The sequence below is a fragment of the Enhydra lutris genome, unplaced genomic scaffold (genome assembly GCF_002288905.1).
Source record: "Enhydra lutris kenyoni isolate GAN:26980312 unplaced genomic scaffold, ASM228890v2 scaffoldscaffold9, whole genome shotgun sequence".
NCBI classification, from domain to species: domain Eukaryota; kingdom Metazoa; phylum Chordata; class Mammalia; order Carnivora; family Mustelidae; genus Enhydra; species Enhydra lutris.
Genome location: NW_019154093.1, coordinates 21229286 through 21247201, shown reverse-complemented (window position 1 = coordinate 21247201; position 17916 = coordinate 21229286). Strand labels below are relative to the sequence as shown.

Genomic DNA, 17916 nt, shown 5'->3' with positions numbered 1-17916 from the left:
TCAGGCACCCCAGAAATTCTGTCTTTTTAGAAACATGTCACCTGTAGAAACTTAACAAAATCCTTTTTTTTACCTTAAGATTCATTTCAAAATGATGAAACTTTTTTTTTTCCTGCCCTCTGAACAGAGATGTGCGGCTTTTAATCCTGGAATATGCCCGTTGGTCTATGATTGACAAGTACCGGGCTTTGATGGATGGCCTTTCCCTGGAGTCTCTGCTGAGCTTCGTCAAGGAGTTCAAATCCCAGCTCTTTGTTGAAGGCCTGGTACAAGGAAATGTCACAAGCACAGTGAGTGTGAGGTGCTCTCTTGCTCTTGGCTAGGTCTGAATGCTGCTGTGGGCTCTGGAATTGCATTAGTTCTCCAGAAAGAGAAGCTCTGTAGAGTTGTCATAGCACGGCCATTCTGATGCAGGGCAAGACTTTCTTAATGAGAAGATTGCTGATAATGGATAGAGCTTTGGATGAAATGGATTGGGTAAATACATGGTATTGGTTACTTGTTGAAGATTGTGTGTGGAAACAACAGTTTAGAAATTAAAGTGTAAGCTCTGAGGTATGCTGAGGGATGTACACAGACACACACACACACACTTTGGCAGAACTTGTATATCAAGGTTGTGTGTTAAGGAGCTTGGGCTTTATCTTGTAGTAAATGGAAAAATCAGTGAAGCATCTAAAAAGGGATTTGTTGTTAAGAAAGATGCAGGGACCAGTTAAGAGGCTTTTTTTTTTTTTTTTTTTTTAATTATTTATTTGACAGAGAGATCACAAGCAGGCAGAGAGGCAGGCAGAGAGAGAGGAGGAAGCAGGCTCCCCTAGAGAGCAGAGAGCCTGATGCGGGGCTCGATCCCAGGACTCTGAGATCATGACCCGAGCCGAAGGCAGCGGCTCAACCCACTGAGCCACCCAGGCACCCCAAGAGGCTTTTATAAGAGTTGACATGATTCCAGAGTTTATGAGGTATCCAGAGTCAAAGTCATAGAAACAGAAAGTGGAGTAGTGGTTACCAAGGGTTGGGAAAGTGGAAAAAAGGGGAAGTTGTTTTATGGGTACAGAATTTCAGTTTTGTAAGGTGAGGAAGTTCTGGAGTTCCATTTTACAACATTGTAAATATACTTAACACAATGGAACTGTACACTTAAAAATGGTTAAGATGCTAAACTTTGTTATGTGTGTTACACACACACACACGCACACACATTGAGGCAAAAAAATGATGAAGCCTGAGGTTAGGCAAAGTAAATGAAAATAGAAATAATGCGGTAGAGGATGGCTAAAACTCAGTGACTAATTGGATGTGGGTCTAATAGAGGAGGGAGGGGTTTAAGATGATGCCTGAATTTCTTGCTTGAACCAGTGGGTTGGTGGAAGAGTGGGGAAAATAGGTTTGGGGGCATATGAGGAGTTTGTTCTGACATATATTGAGTGGTTAGGTCTGTGGATCTTGTAACTAAAAGGCCTCTTCCAGCCAAGAATGCTTGTTTGGGACTCTTCGTAAATGACTTGGCTGTTGACCATCTTTCTTCTTGGCTTCCTGGTTTCTCAAGACTGGCCCTTTGATGGAATATATAAGTGGCCACTCTTGAGACTGGCTGCTGTCTCCTCTCCACTTCCTGTCTTTATTACCCAGCCCCCAAACCAGCCTTAGTTTTTTTCCTCCCCACGTAAGTTTAAAAGCTTCAACTCAGAGAGAGGAGCAGGGTAGCTGCCTGCTTTTCTGAGCACAGCGGGAGTAGTGGGCAGGGGTCCTCTTGGTCCAGAGGACTTAGTACCATGAATTGCTCTAGGTAGAAACCACTGTAGAGTTGAGCTGACACCTCCTTTTATGCCCAATTTTGTAGATAAGAAAAAAGAAGTCTTGAGAGGGGAGAAACATTCACTTAGTGTTAAGTGTTGTTTTATTGCTCTATGCCATGTTCTGTATTTATAGGCTGAGGTTTTGATAACACAGTCACAGGTGTCACAGAGGACACAGCCTAGTAGGCTAACTCAAACAGTTAAGTTTGATCATGTCACAGTGTACAGGTAAACAGAATGCCAATGGGAGAACAGAGGAGATGTTCAGTTGTGAGAGCCTCTTAATTTTCAACAGTCATAATCAGTGTTGTTGAGAGACTATATCTACTTTCCTAATTCTATCCAGGGCTTCTTAAAGAATTAGAATATTGATATTAGTTGCTTCTGGGTGAAATTAATGTCAGGAGAGCCTGCTATAGTTATTTTCTCTTTTGCCTCCTAGGAATCAATGGATTTCCTGAAATACGTTGTTGAGTGAGTATTGGTTTGTTTTTTCTCTGTGGGAGTTGTTTATTCCTACCAGCAGTAGGGCCTTGAGCCACAGCTCAGTTATTACTAAACCCACAATGGATGATGCTCCTTGTGGTAGGTTTTCTTGAGGCTGGTTGTGTAAACAAAGTTAATTCAGAAGGGACTGTGGGCAGCCTGACCTCTTCTTCACAGCAGTTTGTGGGTGGGGGTAAGAGGATAAAGGCACTGCGCAGTGACCCATACTCATTCTTTTGCAGCAAGCTGAACTTCATGCCTCTGGAACAGGAGATGCCTGTGCAGTTCCAGGTGGTAGAGATGCCTAGTGGCCACCACCTGTGCAAAGTGAGAGCTCTGAACAAGGGTGATGCCAACTCTGAAGTCACTGTGTACTACCAGGTTAGTTGGCCCATTTACAGACGGCCATCCTCATGGCTAAGTATCTTTAGGGCACTAAAGCCTAAGTACGAGGGCACTAAAAGTCCAAAGTACCTGGGAGTCGTGACCCTACGACTTTCAAGGCCTTTTTGCAGTTACCTCTGTAGCTTTTAATACTTAGGGTCATTTGTCCTCCTGAAGCAATTGAATTAAAAAAATTGCTCCTGTTAGTGAAATGGATCCTTTTACAATCATAGGGCTTCACTGAATCATTCAACTACTAGTCCAGAGGGACAGAGACTGAAGAGTGGTTGGAAGTTCCCATGTGTTCCCCTGAAAAAAACCCCAAGTAGCAGGGTATTTTTTAAAAGGACAGTTTTGAAAAAGAGACAAAAGTAAACATAGCCAAGCGATCAATAGATAGCAAACAGAATGACTACCAGAGTCATAATTAAAAGTTTTAAAGCATCTGAGATAAAGGACTTGTCACTGTATTTTGATGATGAGTACGAAGTCCAGAGTCCCTTACTTCCCTGAGGTCGTACTAATTAGGGCTTGAATCTATTCCTTGTGTCCTCAGATCCTGTGTTCTTTCCACACCATTCTAGAAAGGTGGGATGGGGCTTAAAGTAAGAGCTTTTCAACAGTCTCAGTTGGTCCATAACTTGTGGTTAGTCCCACTTACTTCTAGGACAATGGGGACCTGTGCCTCTCTAGACTGATCTCAGACTTCCTCAACTCAGGTTCCTATGCTATGGTTCCTGGGTGTCCTGCATGAGGAAGTCACTTATCTTGTCAGGCCCTGTGAAGATGCTCCTGGTCTGGGCTTTGGGCAGGCCTGTCACCTTGTCCTTTTACTGTGTTTCTGGCCCTGGACCTACATCTTCCTATAGAGACCTACCTTGTCTGTGGCACTTATCTCACTCTGGCTATAGATACCTAGTTTGCTTGCTTTTATCCAGGTTCTCATCTTTTAAGATTTATTTGAGAGAGCAAGAGAGCTAGCGAGTGAGCATGCATGAGGGGAGGGGCAGGAGGAGAAGCTGACTCCCTGCTGAGCAGGGAGCAGGATATAGGATTCCGATCCCAGGACTCTGGGATCTTGACCAGTGCCAAACGCAGATGCTTAACCAACTTGAGCCACCCAGGCACCCTGTTCTCAGCTTAATATTTAAAGCTGAAATGACTACTGGGCCCAAATTTCATAAATGATGTGGCCTGGCCCTGCTTAGACCTGTCCACATTTCCAGTGTTTCTGCTGCTCAAAATCCATAGTACTTTACCTGTTGTAGGGTGAGATTTCATATTGTGGGACCTTGTCTGTTGAGGTACTTTCTATCCATTACCTCTTAGCACTTCCAAAACAAGCTTTCTTTACAGAACCACTTCCCTCCTCCCAGAGAGCATTTTGAACAGAATATCTTCTTGTCTAACTGAACAGGACTTGCAGGACACACAGGCTTTTTAGCCTCTTCCTCTAGTGAAGTGGGAAGGAACAGAGTCTGTTAGAGGAGCATGACTGTGGGATGTACTAGCAGCATCCTTGCTTGTTGGCCTCCTGCTTTCTTTCGTTCTGACTGCATCATTTTGCTACTCCCCAGGACAGCCAGGATGTGGTCTCCCAAGTATGGTATCTATCTGCGTTTTAGGAATTTCTTTTATTGACTGGTTTGGGTTCCTGTGTGTGGCCTTAGAAGCTTCTATTCATACCCTTTTTGTCTGAGGAATCAGTCCAGATACCCTTCATTGATCCCAAATATTTTCTGTTCTTCTCCTTAGGACCTTGAACTTCAAGTACCTAACTTCAGGTTTTGTCCTTTGGGTCTTGGGCAGGAGCCGGCAAGTTGGGTATTACTCCAATACCCAAAGTCCAGTTGGGACTCACCTCCATTGGGACATATAGTCCTGTGCAAGGGCCAAAAATACAAATGATCAAGTGTGATTTCTGTCCTCACAGGCTGTCTAATGGGAAGGTAGATGTGTCAACAAAATTGTTGTAAATAAGGAAATAGAGGGTGTGATCAGTTCTCTTGGGGGAAGAGAGTAGGATGGATTCCTGAATAAATGGTTGTCAAGAATAGCTTGATTCTTCAAAAGTCCTGTAAGCCACTGGATTTTCAGTTGGTCTGACCAACCTCTCCTTTCAGTCAGGTGCCAGGAGTCTAAAAGAATACACTCTTATGGAGCTGCTTGTGGTAAGTTGTAATAAAGAAGAGTAATGTGTTCAGGAGCCCCTGACCCACTATGAGGACTGGCCTTTCTGCCTGGGAGCTAGGGACTTGGGAGGGGTCGGGGACCTGTTTGGTAGGCGAGAGGGTTATTTTTAGTATTGTCATCTGCTATGAGCATGGACAGGGGGCCTGGGCAATTTAGGAAGAAGGCAGTAAGGGAGGCTGGACTTTGGGGTTATGTACAACACTTGGGGGTTAGAAATGGAGGTTTCTGTGCTGGGAGGAGTTGGGCTGATGGGTAGTATGTTGAATTACAGATGCACATGGAAGAGCCTTGTTTTGACTTCCTTCGAACCAAGCAGACCCTTGGGTAAGTCTGCTGGCAAGAGCACTGAGCTCAAATAAAGGTCTGGGGCTTACTTTGCAGGCTGTATTATCACATATCCTGACTGAGCGCAGCCTCTTGGAGCTTGCTGGTCCTTCCATGTTTTAGAGTCATACTGGTCAAAACAACTAGAATCTGCATCTTGGACTATGATCAGGTTTTTAGTTCAGTCAAGTTTCAAAGATTAGCAAGGAAAAAGGCGCGTAGTTCTCAGTTCAGAAGAGGGGTGGACACCCTAACCCAAAAATGAAGTAGATGCATACCATCTGGATTTTCTTTTAGATCTCCAGGTCTAGTTATGATGTGCAGAAACCCTTCCCACTCACCTCTAGTCTCTGAGGGCAGGGCCCTGGGGACTACCTGAGTTCACAGAACTTTTCATTCTGGCCGTAGGTACCATGTTTACCCTACCTGTAGGAACACATCTGGGATTTTAGGATTCTCTGTCACCGTGGGGACTCAGGCAACGAAATACAAGTGAGTAGATGGGCCCAGCTATTATTCTTGGCCTGGAGATTGGGAGTTATAGGTGCTTCCTTAAACCTCAGGCAACTCTGACTGAATAGGGTTTGCTTCACTTAATCACAGCAGTGGGGGGGGTGGAGATGCAGGGTGGTTCATAGATGGCCTGATCCAAGATGGATCCATAATGGTTCCAATGATCCTAGAAGGCTTAACTGAAGTACTGTGGTATCCCATGGTCACTGTGCAGGGCTTGCCAGTGTGTCCTCTAAGTGGGCCTGAGGACAAGAAAAGCAGAGATGGCTGATCTGGCATTTATCCTAGAACCAGGGTTCAAGTCTTGTTGGTTCTCAGCTTTGGAGTGGGGTCAAGCATGGGTTGTCACTGCTTATGTGCTGAGGATGTCAGAAGGTGGGCTAGAGTTAAGGGTTGGGTCCTTTTCTGTTCTCTCACTTAGCTTAGGGAAAGAGTAGTGAGCCTAGAAGAAAATACTTCAGTCTCTTCCTAGAACCATGCCTTAGCCCTTTTTTCTCCTTTGCATTCTGAGACCAGGTTTTCTTTTTTGGTGCAAAATACTGGTTTTATTAAAGCATGGGAATAGGACCTGTTAGCATAACTGCTGCCTCTGATGACTTTTAATTGAAGATATTTTGTTTCAGTTCTGAAGTTGTTGATAAGAAGATAGAAGAGTTTCTTTCTAGCTTTGAGGAGAAGATTGAGAACCTCACTGAGGAAGCCTTCAACACCCAGGTGATTAATGCTGGCCTGGTCTTTTGTTCCTTTGGCCAGTTCTTGAGTTTTGTAGTTCCACCTTAATGTGACCAAAATGTCTTCCTAGCTTCATCCCTCCCCTTCCTGCTGGCAGGTCCCAAGTGAAGAGATCACAGCAGGTCTGTCACAAACCAGACCAAACAGGATCAAGTGTGTGCTGGGGCAACTGGAGTGAGTGATGCTACATCTGAGGGTTTCTTTCTTTGGTGGAATAGGTCACAGCTCTGATCAAGTTGAAGGAATGCGAGGATACCCATCTTGGGGAGGAGGTGGACAGGAACTGGAACGAGGTGGTGACACAGCAGTATCTCTTTGACCGTCTTGCCCATGAGGTAGTAACACAGTTTTGAGTATCAGAGTCCTGACCCCAAGCAAATCAGTATTGTGTGGAAAAGACCAGACCCATTTTTGTATTGGTACTGTTTCTGTGTAACGTAATTGTTTTATATATTGTATTTATATTGAGGCTCACTACAGGATTTGTGAAGGGAAAAAGGTTTCTGCTATATAAAGAAAATTGAGAACTTCTGATCTTTGAGCAATTCCTCTCCAGATTTATTAATTCTGGGTGTCAGGTCTTTTTGACCGCTTCTGGCCCAAAGTAATAAAACCTACAAAAACAGCTCTAGGACCTGCAGTCTAGCTCTCTGATAATATAATCCTACATGATGAATTAACAAAGGACACTGAGGCAAAAGGTGGTTTAACAAGGTTTCAGCCCAGCTCAAAAGGTGCTCCAGTTTTCTGATCAGAAGACAAACTGCTCTTCATTTGTTTCAATTGTTACTGTACTTTCTCAGGCCAGAGTATACCTTAGCATGCACCCGAGAGGTTACACGAAGTTGGTGGGTTTTTGGCTCCATGTGTACTACTCAGCTGCAACTATAGCATCTGCTACCCTTTCTTATTTGCCAGGGTTAACTATTGCTATGAAACACAGAAAGGGGTGTCACAGAAGCTCATTTTCATCCTTCTCTGGAATGTTGAGGGCAAGCTGAAACCTGGAAGAATAAAATGATATGCTCAGGTGCAAAGCAGAACCAAAGAGATCTGCCTAGGGGGCGTGTTAGTTTAATAACAACTTTTTCAGAAAATATACTGCTAGTCTTTTATAGCTTTCCTTCTTTCCTGTCTTACCTTCCCCCTGCAAGATTGAAGCACTGAAGTCATTCTCAAAATCTGACCTAGTCAACTGGTTCAAGGCTCACAGAGGACCAGGAAGTAAAATGCTCAGTGTTCATGTGAGTATAATAACTGAACTATAGCTCTGTCCTTTCCAGAGCAGTCATTCAGTCCAGTTACCATTCCCTGAGTTTGGGTTGGGACTAGAGATTCTAACAGGTCTTTGCCCCTATCTGGTCAGCATGTTTCTCACCTCAAGTCTTTGGCTTCTTTCAGGTTGTTGGATTTGGGAAGTATGAGCTAGAAGAGGATGGTTCCCCTTCTGGTGAGAATTCAAACTCTTCTTGTGAAGTGATGCAGCTAACCTACCTGCCATCCTCTCCTCTGCTGGTAGACTCTACCATCCCCATTACTGATATCAGGGCTTTCACATCAACACTTAACCTTCTCCCCTACCATAAAATAGTCAAATAAACTGCAGTCTCGTTGGCCTGAAGCATTGTGTATTTAAAAATGTGTATTTTATGAAGTTACACTACTACTAGTGCCATTGAATTTTTTGCACTGCCATCATAGAATTTGATTTATACCTCCTTCTCCCACATTATGACTAACAAACCGAGAGTTACTATAGCAGCTGGCAGAGAGAAAGTAGCAGGGTGTGCCAAGTGTTACAAAAAAAACTTGCAGAAGCAGTTTGAGAAGACCTGGCCTGTCCTGGTTCTCTCAGATGGAGAACCTTGAGGTGCCCTGTCTGATGTTTTAGTGCCTAAATGCGAGGTGCTAATACAGGTGTGTGGCTTTTTTTTTTTTTCCAATGTATTTTTAAATAAATAAAGATAGTTCTGTAATGCCCTTCAGAATGAGCCATTTGCTGCTGTGGCATTCTTTTTTATTTGTCTCAGTGTGGGGTGGGGATCTAAAACCCTCTTCCTAAACCCTCTAAGGCAATAAAATATTTTTGGATAAAATGTTGGGAGCCCTATGTGTGCTGTATGAGAATTCAAGGAACTCTGGAGAATAGCATGGTGGGGATAAACAGAGAACACAGAATATAAGGGAGGGTTGAGAAAAAGGATGGACGCTCCATTATTTTAGGAGAGTCCTTGTGTAAAGCTACTTAGCTCCTGGATTCAAGGTTGCCAGATAAAAGAAACACATAAAAAAAAAAATTTGGAAAAATTACTTTATGAAGCCTTAAGAAGCATTGAGTATAATTAAATATAGTTCCAGAGTTAGATACAATTTAATAATAGTCCAATTCCGAAACAAAAGTTGTTAAAGGTGAGGCCATGAAATTTCCTAACACTTGATTTTAATACATTGCACTAAGTTTCTAAAACAACTCAGAGGAACCAATATTTACAGTAGATGGAATATTTATGAAAAATGTGGCATCAGGTATATATGTATGTGTATGTGTATGTGTGTATAGAACCCAAGATTATGTGAACTAGGAACAGATGTATATCTTAACAGCCATATTAGGTGTGCAAGGGTTAAGATCGGGATTTATAAATGCTTTTTAAAGCATGGGGTTTGGGGGAAAAAGCAGACATCTTGTTTTCAAAACCTGAAGTTTTTCTCAGGACTGAAGTCAAAATTGTAACTGCCACAGAAAAGGAAAAAAGGGAAGCTTTTCTCGCTTTAATTGTTCATCTGCATCATAAAGTCCAGTATCCCTGAGATAGGAACCACTGCAATAAGAAGGGAGTGAATAGGTTCTCCCAAAGGAAGATTGCTGCTTAATTATGCCTATTGCCCTGGTCGTCAGGTGTAAACTTTGCATTTCCCAACCTAATGCTTGGCGGCACCAAGACGTTTCAGTAATGGTTCATCGTAAACCCAACATTCTCCATCTTCATGAAATAACTGTAAAAGAAAGGGGGAGAATTCAGTTACTCACTTGCTTTGTATGTCTACAAATAATATCAAACTTTTTATTATTTTATGTCTTCTCCCCCTCATTACACTGAAGTGAGTTTCAGGCAGGGACCAGGGAGGGCTCACCTTGTTCATCACTATGCTTATTTAGAAGTGGTACACTACTTCAGCATTCACTGAAATGAATGAATGACTTTTACAGCACAGGGTACAGGGGGAGTAGCAGCTGGTAGGTTGGGGCAGGCTCCCCAGTCAAGCTTACCCTTGTCTCCCACTGAATTTCCTTCTCCTTCCTTTCCCGAGCTTCTGCTCTTTGTCTTTCTTCAAGTCTATGCTTGGCTTCGGTTGCTGCATCAATGTCTCTGATTTTTAAGTTGAAAGTGACATCCTTCCAAAGGCTAAAGGAAAAGAAATCAAGACACAGAGTATTAGATGGACAGAGGAATTAGCAAACTTGAGACTGAAAGACTAGAGCCCCACTCAATACAGCATAATGCAAGTATAAGTCAAATGGCTTTAAGTGTAGTTCACAGACTGAATTTCCTTAAAGTGGTACCAAGGCACCGGAATAATGGACAGAGAAATAGAAGATTCCACTGCTAGTTTCAAAGGAAGAAAATAAAGGATGGGCAGAAAGCTGGATATATGGTATAGACAACAGAGAAGAAAACAGAACTGAAACTTGGGATTTTACTTCTGGCTGTACCTCCATCTAGCTATGCAACTTTGGAGCTTATCAGCTCACCTCTCTAGGGTTGAGTTTCCCTTACTCTAAGTCAAAAGCGTTAGATAAGGGCGAAGACATACCATTTCAGAAAAAATCCCCTGAATAGTGAAATCTGGAGAAACAGTCTGAACAGAGAGAATAAGGATCAAGAGGTGAACGGCAGAGACTTATGGAGGTAGGAGATGTGGTTTCTTCTCAAGGCCTGGAAAATGATTAACTAGGTAACTTTACAACGGAAGACACCTAAGGACCAGAGAAGTGGCCATGCCTAAGATCCCCCTGTGGTGAGGAGCAAAAGCACAAATTTCTATAGATGTCCACTTACAAATATGAGCAGGCAGTCCAGCCACGCAGACTGTTAACAAGTTAGAGACAATAGCTGGGTAATGATTTGTAAGATCCTCTTCTTTCACTTAAGAAATGCCCGAATATACTAAACCAAAGAACTTCAGTGTGTGATTCTCATCCCACTGAAAGATCCTGATTTTACTGTGGCAAATGGGAAAGGAAAAAGGTATGTCTGAAACCACTGAAAAACTGAATACCAACTAGATCTTTTGATGATATTAAGGAATTGTTTCTTCCAAGTGTGATATTGTGGCTAGTGGTTTTTAAGTCATTGTAGAGTTAAATACTCAAATACTAAGGGATGAAAATTTCTTTTTAAGTTTTTTGCAACAAAAGACCTTAGGGTGTTTGTACACACCTCGACAGGGAACCTCACTGCCTTCTCTTATAAACTACAAAGATGGGGGAAAAAAAAAAAGCCACACACATGTATTAGCACCTAGCATTTAGGCACTAAAACATCAGTTAGACAGGGCACCTCAAGGTTCTCCATCTGAGAGAACCAGGACAGGCCAGGTCTTCTCAAACTGCTTCTCCAAGTTTTTTTGTAACACTTGGCACACCCTGCAACTTATTATATCCCAAGCATTATATATACTAAGTGTTTATCTCATTCAGTCCTCACATAAACTGAGGTATCTCCCATTTTAGGAAAGAAGGCAAAGAGAGGCAAGCCGACAGTCATGGTTAAAAAGCTAGTAAGTGGGAGCTCATATGAACCTAGGTATTCAGAATTAGTCTGTGCTCTGTTATGCTCTGCTATTGTGTCTCCAAAACCCAGCCCTGCCTTTGCTTAGCCATTAGCAAGGGCACCCCGACAAGAGCTCTAGCAAAGTCCTCTTACCAGCGGGATTCATACTCATTCTGATCTTCCAACTTCCTCACTTTCTTCTTAATTATAGGCAACTTCTTGGTATCTATAAAAACTGCATTTTCCTAGAAAACAAGAGGTAGGTAGATGTTTTATTTGTTCGAACTGTTCCAGAAGGAAAAGTCAGCTCTTCCCAGAAGGCTTTAACAGATTTAATAAATCCCACACGGGAACAGTATGTGTAGACTGTGAGTTTCATATGCTACCTTCAGCTTAAAATATAGTGGTGTATCTAAGTCTTGGTAGGAGGTCAACAGAGGTTTTTAATGTGGCTATGTGCTACATGCTCAATATTAATCTCTTAGGAAAGTTAGACTCATAAACAACTAATTCTAATGTTAAACACTGAAGTGCTTCTTACATTTCAAATTCTCCAAAGTCCAAAATCCAGTTTGTTTGCTCCTCCTGTTAATCCCATACCACCTTCTTCCTACTTTAATTAGGTACTGTTTCCAAGTTTCTTGAAGTCAAGGACTATCTTACTCACTTCTGTATCTGTGGTGTCAGGCAGTAAATACATTTCTTATAAAAAGTCAAGTTGTGGGGCGCCTTGGGTGGCTCAGTGGGTTAAAGCCTCTGCCTTCGGCTCAGGTCCTGATCCCAGGGTTCTGGGATCGAGCCCCACATTGGGCTCTCTGCTCAGCAGGGAGCCTGCTTCCCCCGTCTCTCTTTCTGCCTGCCTCTCTGCCTACTTGTGATCTCTGTCAAATAAAAAAAAAAAAACTTAAAAAAAAAAAAAAAAAAAGTCAAGTTGTGTATACAAACACTAATTAGTTTAGCACTTAAAACATACAACCCATTCTAATGAGACAGCTGTCACTGGGTATTTGCTATATGCCAAGCATTATTTTATACATAATTTTATTTTATACATATATAAAATATATTTATATATATTTATATATAAATATTTTATATGTATATTATATATTTATATATATTTATATATAAATATTTTATATGTATATTATATATTTATATATATATTTTTAACATATACTGAGTATTCTGAGAGGAAAGGGGAAAATAAAATGTATTGCTGGGGAAGAGGTGGGGAATGAAAAGATTTCCTTGAAGCGATGGCATTAGAGTTGCCTTGGTGTTTAAATTTCTGGATGAAAAGTGGCTATAATGTAGCCTACAATAAGTGTAGAATATAGGAATATATAGGAATATAGGTTCTTACCCCTGTTGCATATTTTGCATACATTACACCATTCCATTCCCCTTCAACTGAGCAAAAAGACTTCTTATCATTTGGAGAACTAAACAGAAAAGGAAACATTTCTGTTAGTCTTAAGCTGAAAACTACCAAAGAATCTGGTCAGAGCAGAACATGGAAGAGCAACTGTGAAGTCTTGGGTAAAAGCAGCTTAGCGGAACTGGATTTCCCTGAGCCAACTGTAAGAATGAGGCCCCTAAACAAGATGCTAATGAATGCAAGATCCCATGAATAGTGGGTATGAGGTGGGCAAGAGAACCCTGTGCTGGAGGTACTGGGGCCACAAAGGATGAGGGATGGTCCCTGCCCTCAAGCTGTTCACAGCCTAGTTGTGGAGACACTGCCACTGAGATTCTAGGTGGTAAGTGCTATAGTGAGTTTATGTGAGCAATGGAGATCAAGGGCAAACGTGTTGAAATGAAGGTCAGAGAAGGTCTCACTTAAGGATGTAACACTGGAGACCAGGCTTTTCATCCTGAGGAAGGATCCTGAGCTCAAACGGTCCAAAGTATCCTGAGGTCCTAAGGTCAAACAGTTTGACTTGGCTGGTGCTGGTCTGGTTACCTTCAAGGAACACTGAGAAGCAGGCCCATCCATGCCTTTGTTCTGGACATCTGATTTCCACCATCAATTCCAGTGGTGACTTGTGCTGCTCTCTGAGCTCTGCCCATATTCTCTGACTGCAGTAATTTTTTAGATTTTACACTTATCTTTATGTAAACTTCATCATGTGTTCATGCACCTTCCTGCTCAAGATTTCTTTGGATGCTAATTATGCCATCCCAATTATTTCCCTGGAAAGCTGGTTAACCAGTCATGTATCTTCTTCCATCTGCAACCCTATTCCTAACAGGGCCTCTTAGGGAAGACAAAGTCCTGCAGATCCTTCTCTTCCAGGCAGATTCTGAATCCACCCAACTGACTGTTACCCAGACAGCACAACTGTCTTCATCTGACCCTAGATGGAACCAAGCCAAGATGTGACGGTTACTGTTTTTCCCTAGTAAAGGCAAAAAAAAAAAACGGACGGTGAGGACTTGGGAGACAATGCAGTGGAAATCACAGGGTCTACTATACAGACTGGCCCATGGTCCAATGAGTCAGGAATCTATGACCTGCATTAGCTGGCAATCTGTAAGACTCCTCTCAGGTTCCTAGGAAGGAAATCCCAACAGTGAATGATTTCTGTTTTAAACCGAGATTTTAGGTCTCCTGATAAGGAATTTCAGGAAGAGACATACAGGATGTGAAACACGTTTACAAAGACAAAATCATTAAAACAGTTAATTCCTCATAATAAAAGTTACAGTTCAAGACAAAAAAGAAAAGTATTGCAGAGAAGCAGAAGAGAACAGAAGCAGAAAAACAAAATACCTACAAAATCTCAGCAGTAATTCTGTGCTTCTTGCCCCCATAGAAAGGTTTAGTGTGGAAGACAATATTTGCACTATAGCCAGTTTTGGAACAACTGATGTTGCATTCTCCGCCTAGTTCCACCCAGGGCACTGTGAGGATAGACCTGCAAAACCAAAAGTGCAGGTAAGGCTGCCAGTTCAGAGGACAAAAAAGAGGGGTGTAGCTTAAGGAACAGCAGGTTCTGCTGCCAGCTGATCAGAGGAAATGGATATAGCTCTACTTGCCTTCCATAACCATTGGGGAATGTGAGAATATAATGTTCATCATAATCTAGACACGAGACACAGCCTGTGGAGAGAAGGGATAGAATCTCTGATGAGCATAAGGCTTTACTGTTTGGATGCTGGATACTCCAGGATACTCCATTCAATTTAGGGAAAAATCAATCCTGCACCCTCCCACCCCTGTTCTCCTCCCCCATACACACGCTTATATGCAAACAATGACATCCAGTCTGGCTTTCTTGGTGCCATTTCCCCTCACTAGACAAGGGTCCAGCACATATTACAATAAAAGTCTATTAACACTCTAGTCTACCCAATGCTCAGAGACTTACCCTGCCCTATGTTGTGTACCCCAATCGACATCCCAAGGAATTTTGATTTGGTCCAGATATGAGCATTGAATTGTATCTTCTTGTTAAAACACTCAGCATAAAAGGCTGAAACTGAACAGAAATTGTTTTCAATTAGTACACTACACAGCTATAGTCACCTCTCCAACTCAACCTGGAGAAAGAACAGGCTTCATGGGGAAAATCCTGGTGTCCCTCAAAGAACAGCTTCAAATGAGGCCAGGAAAGGACGTTAACTGCCTTTTATACCGTTTCTCCTAATGCAAGCACAACTTAGGACCATTCTGCCAGGAACTTCCCTGAACCATGAGGGAAGCAATCCTGGAGGCTTAAAATCCTCTGGTCAGCAAGCATGTTCTTGCCCCACCCCAAGCTGGGCCCATCCACTATTTCCAGTCTTAACATTGCTGAGCAAATAAGACATTAAAGATATACATTCTTTCCACTATGTGAAGAACATACTGTGTAGAAACTACATCTCATTTATATAAACCCAAAATTGCTGAGGTCTCTAAATAGCACAGCTCATTATATGTGTGATTTTAGAAGGACAAGTTAGTTTCCCACATCCCTGCATTTTACACACAGCTAATCAATGGAACAGAATCTTTGGCACTTACACAAGAAAGAGGAAGAACCAATCTTCATAAGGTTAGAAAGATATAAGGATTAAAAAGCCATAAAATCCATACTATAGTGAGCTCAGCTATGGAACTTTTGTGTTTTTTATTATTTTTTTAAAGTAGGTCCATGCCCAACTCTGAGATCAAGAATTGCATGCTCTACCAATGGAGTCACCCAGGTGCCCCAGCTTTGGAGCTTTTAATGACCCTCTTTAGACAAACAGTTTGAGAATGGATGGTGCAAAGGAGCTCTGTAACTTACTGGGTGGATGATGGGAAACCTGTTCAGCCACAAATGTCACACAGTTTTTGGAAACCCAGGGAACTGGTCCTTCTGAAACTAGCTCCTGTAAGCAAATATAACATTTTCTTTTGGCGTGGAAACAAAAGTGACACTGTGGATAATCTAACAATTAGAGTCTCTGCACCTCCCATGGTGGTTAACTATTCCCTCCTCCACACGCCCAAACCACCTTATACGTAACTTTTATTATGGCACTTAATTTCACTACTAGAATTACAGCTTTGTGTCTGTCTCCCTTCACTAGACCTCCCTGACCAACACATCCTTGAAGGCAAGCATTAAGTGCCTAACCTAGGGCCAGGCATGGCACAGATGACAGTCACTTATCAGTCTGCCAAATGAGTAAGAACAGATACATTATATTGCCTTGTCTTCAATAAGGACCACATGTAATGAATCACACAGAAAGGGAGAGATATGGAGAGTTCATGGTTTGCTCAGAGGCTATTACGTGCCAGGCACTATGGGCTAGGGCCGCTCTACATTTGCTTGAGTCTTCCTTATTCAACATCTTCCTCAAACCAATCTCTAGATGTTGGGGCCCTGAGAACTCAGGTCTGCGTTATCTACTCTTCTCCAGGCATGCTGTCTTACTAGCTAAGTGTACCTGGTTCCAGTGCTTTAAATGCCATCTACGTATACTGAAATCTCTAAAAGCCCCATTTCTATCTTAGACTTCTCCCTTTAACTCCAGACTCTTAAAAATTCTGACTCCCTACTTGACATCTCCACTTACATGTATGTGTAACTCATACTTTGTATTTCCAATTAGAGTTCTTGATTTTTCCTTCTCCAAATCTAATTTTTGTTTCCTTTTTTGTAAATGGCATCAACAAACTGCTGAAGCCCACATGAAGGGTTCATCTGTCACCTCTCTTTTACCTCCCCCGGCCACCTATAAGTACTACCTCCACGATATAGTGTGAATCAACAATGCATCTTCTGGAATAATGCCAAAACTTCCTCAGCTATATTCTTGCTTTTATTTTTGCCCCTTTCTGATTTTTCACAAAATCATTACAGTGTTTTTTTTAAAACAAAAATGCAATCCTGGTAAGCCACAAAATTACCATTACAGCCCACAAAGTCTTGCATGACATGATCTCTGAATCTTACCTCATGCCACTCCTTTCCTGCTATTATCTAGAGGATGTTGACCCAACAATTCTGTTCTTCTGGGGGTGCTGTGCATCTTTTGATTACTACCTTTACCATTATTATCTGCCCCCAAATAAAATAAAATCTTGAATCAGTATGCAATTCAGTATCACTAAAAACATCAGTGCAAAACTCACTGTGTTCTCTTCAGTATCACTTGGCAATGTCCAGTGACACTGAAAGATTTCGCCTAAAATGGGGTTGTATGGCTTTTTGGCAACCGATCCTTTCCTTCCTGCGTGAAAGGCGGAGAGGTACCATTTCACAACCTGAACCATTCGATCTCTGGCATCCTTCTGGTCACTAATGCTGCAAGGCAGAAAGACAAAATTTAATGTCTTGCTTTCTGACAGGACACAAGCTGATGCTCACTCCCTCACATGGTCCACTGTAAGCCAGGCAGAGAGGACCCAGGACCAAGAATTTTTAAAACTGAGACATAATATACATGATTAAACACACTAGTCTTAAGTGTTTGGCTTGATGAATCTGATAAATGTATAGTTAATTAATCTGAATGACATAGGTTTAAACTGTGACTCCTCTTACATGTGGATATTTTTTGATAAATAAAGTACTGTAAATATATTTTTCCTTATGATTTTAATATTTTTTCTCTAGCTTACTTCATTGTAAGAATACAACATATAACACATGTAACATACAAAATATGTTAATACTGTCTGTGTTATCAGCAAGGCTCCCAGTAGGCTATTATTAGTGAAGTTTTGGGGGAGTCAAAGGTACAGATTTTTGCCTACATGGGAGGTAAGCACCCCAAAGCCCCACGCTGTTCGAGGGTCAACTGTATACCAGTGTTAGCCAATGTGTCCACCCATTGTGAAACCTCAAAGTGATTTGTATCTGGCTCCAGTAAACCACAGTCTAAGGCCAAGGAATGTAATAACAGAAGATGGATTGTAACACCCTGCTATAAGGAAAAATGTCCTGCTACCACTGAAAAGCAATGTGAACTCACCTCCTTGTAAATCAGTGCCAACTTTACTTTCCTTTTGCATACATATCTACTACTGCAAGCTAATATTTGAAAGTTATGAGTCAGTCTGTAATCTGGACACTAGACTACCAGCTCCTCAAGGGCAGACACTGACTTTTTTTTTCCTGGCAATTGCCAGGTGCTTCAGAAAGGTTTGCTAAATTCAGATAACTGAATTTTGTTAGAATAAAGTATAAACAGTGATTAGCAATCCCTGAATCAAATAAGTTCCAGCC

At 41.9% G+C, this 17916-nt stretch overlaps 2 protein-coding genes across 12 annotated transcripts in view; one reads left to right on the top strand and one right to left on the bottom strand.

Annotated features, from left to right (window-relative positions):
* Nucleotides 1-8361, top strand: part of LOC111142972 (nardilysin convertase) — a 109152-nt gene extending 100791 nt beyond the window's left edge. For both annotated transcript variants that reach the window (XM_022496332.1, XM_022496331.1), the window contains 10 exons: nt 128-290; nt 2242-2273; nt 2528-2666; nt 4793-4840; nt 5134-5186; nt 5595-5678; nt 6323-6413; nt 6650-6766; nt 7586-7675; nt 7833-8361. In XM_022496332.1, the coding sequence (XP_022352040.1) occupies nt 128-290; nt 2242-2273; nt 2528-2666; nt 4793-4840; nt 5134-5186; nt 5595-5678; nt 6323-6413; nt 6650-6766; nt 7586-7675; nt 7833-8030 (1015 nt within the window). In that variant the 3' untranslated portion in view covers nt 8031-8361. The remainder of the gene's footprint in view (nt 1-127; nt 291-2241; nt 2274-2527; nt 2667-4792; nt 4841-5133; nt 5187-5594; nt 5679-6322; nt 6414-6649; nt 6767-7585; nt 7676-7832) is intronic.
* A 425-nt stretch (nt 8362-8786) lies between these two features.
* The window catches only part of LOC111142973 (oxysterol binding protein like 9), a 175697-nt gene continuing 166567 nt past the window's right edge, over nt 8787-17916 (bottom strand). For 8 of the 10 annotated variants that reach the window (XM_022496334.1, XM_022496335.1, XM_022496336.1 and 5 more), the window contains 9 exons: nt 16821-16992; nt 15484-15568; nt 14581-14691; nt 14249-14312; nt 13987-14127; nt 12573-12651; nt 11360-11451; nt 9703-9838; nt 8787-9428 (listed from right to left, as the gene is read on the bottom strand). In XM_022496334.1, coding sequence (XP_022352042.1) covers nt 9354-9428; nt 9703-9838; nt 11360-11451; nt 12573-12651; nt 13987-14127; nt 14249-14312; nt 14581-14691; nt 15484-15568; nt 16821-16992 — 955 coding nt within the window. In that variant the 3' untranslated portion in view covers nt 8787-9353. The remainder of the gene's footprint in view (nt 9429-9702; nt 9839-11359; nt 11452-12572; nt 12652-13986; nt 14128-14248; nt 14313-14580; nt 14692-15483; nt 15569-16820; nt 16993-17916) is intronic. The other 2 variants (XR_002640298.1, XR_002640297.1) reach the window with 2 other exon arrangements.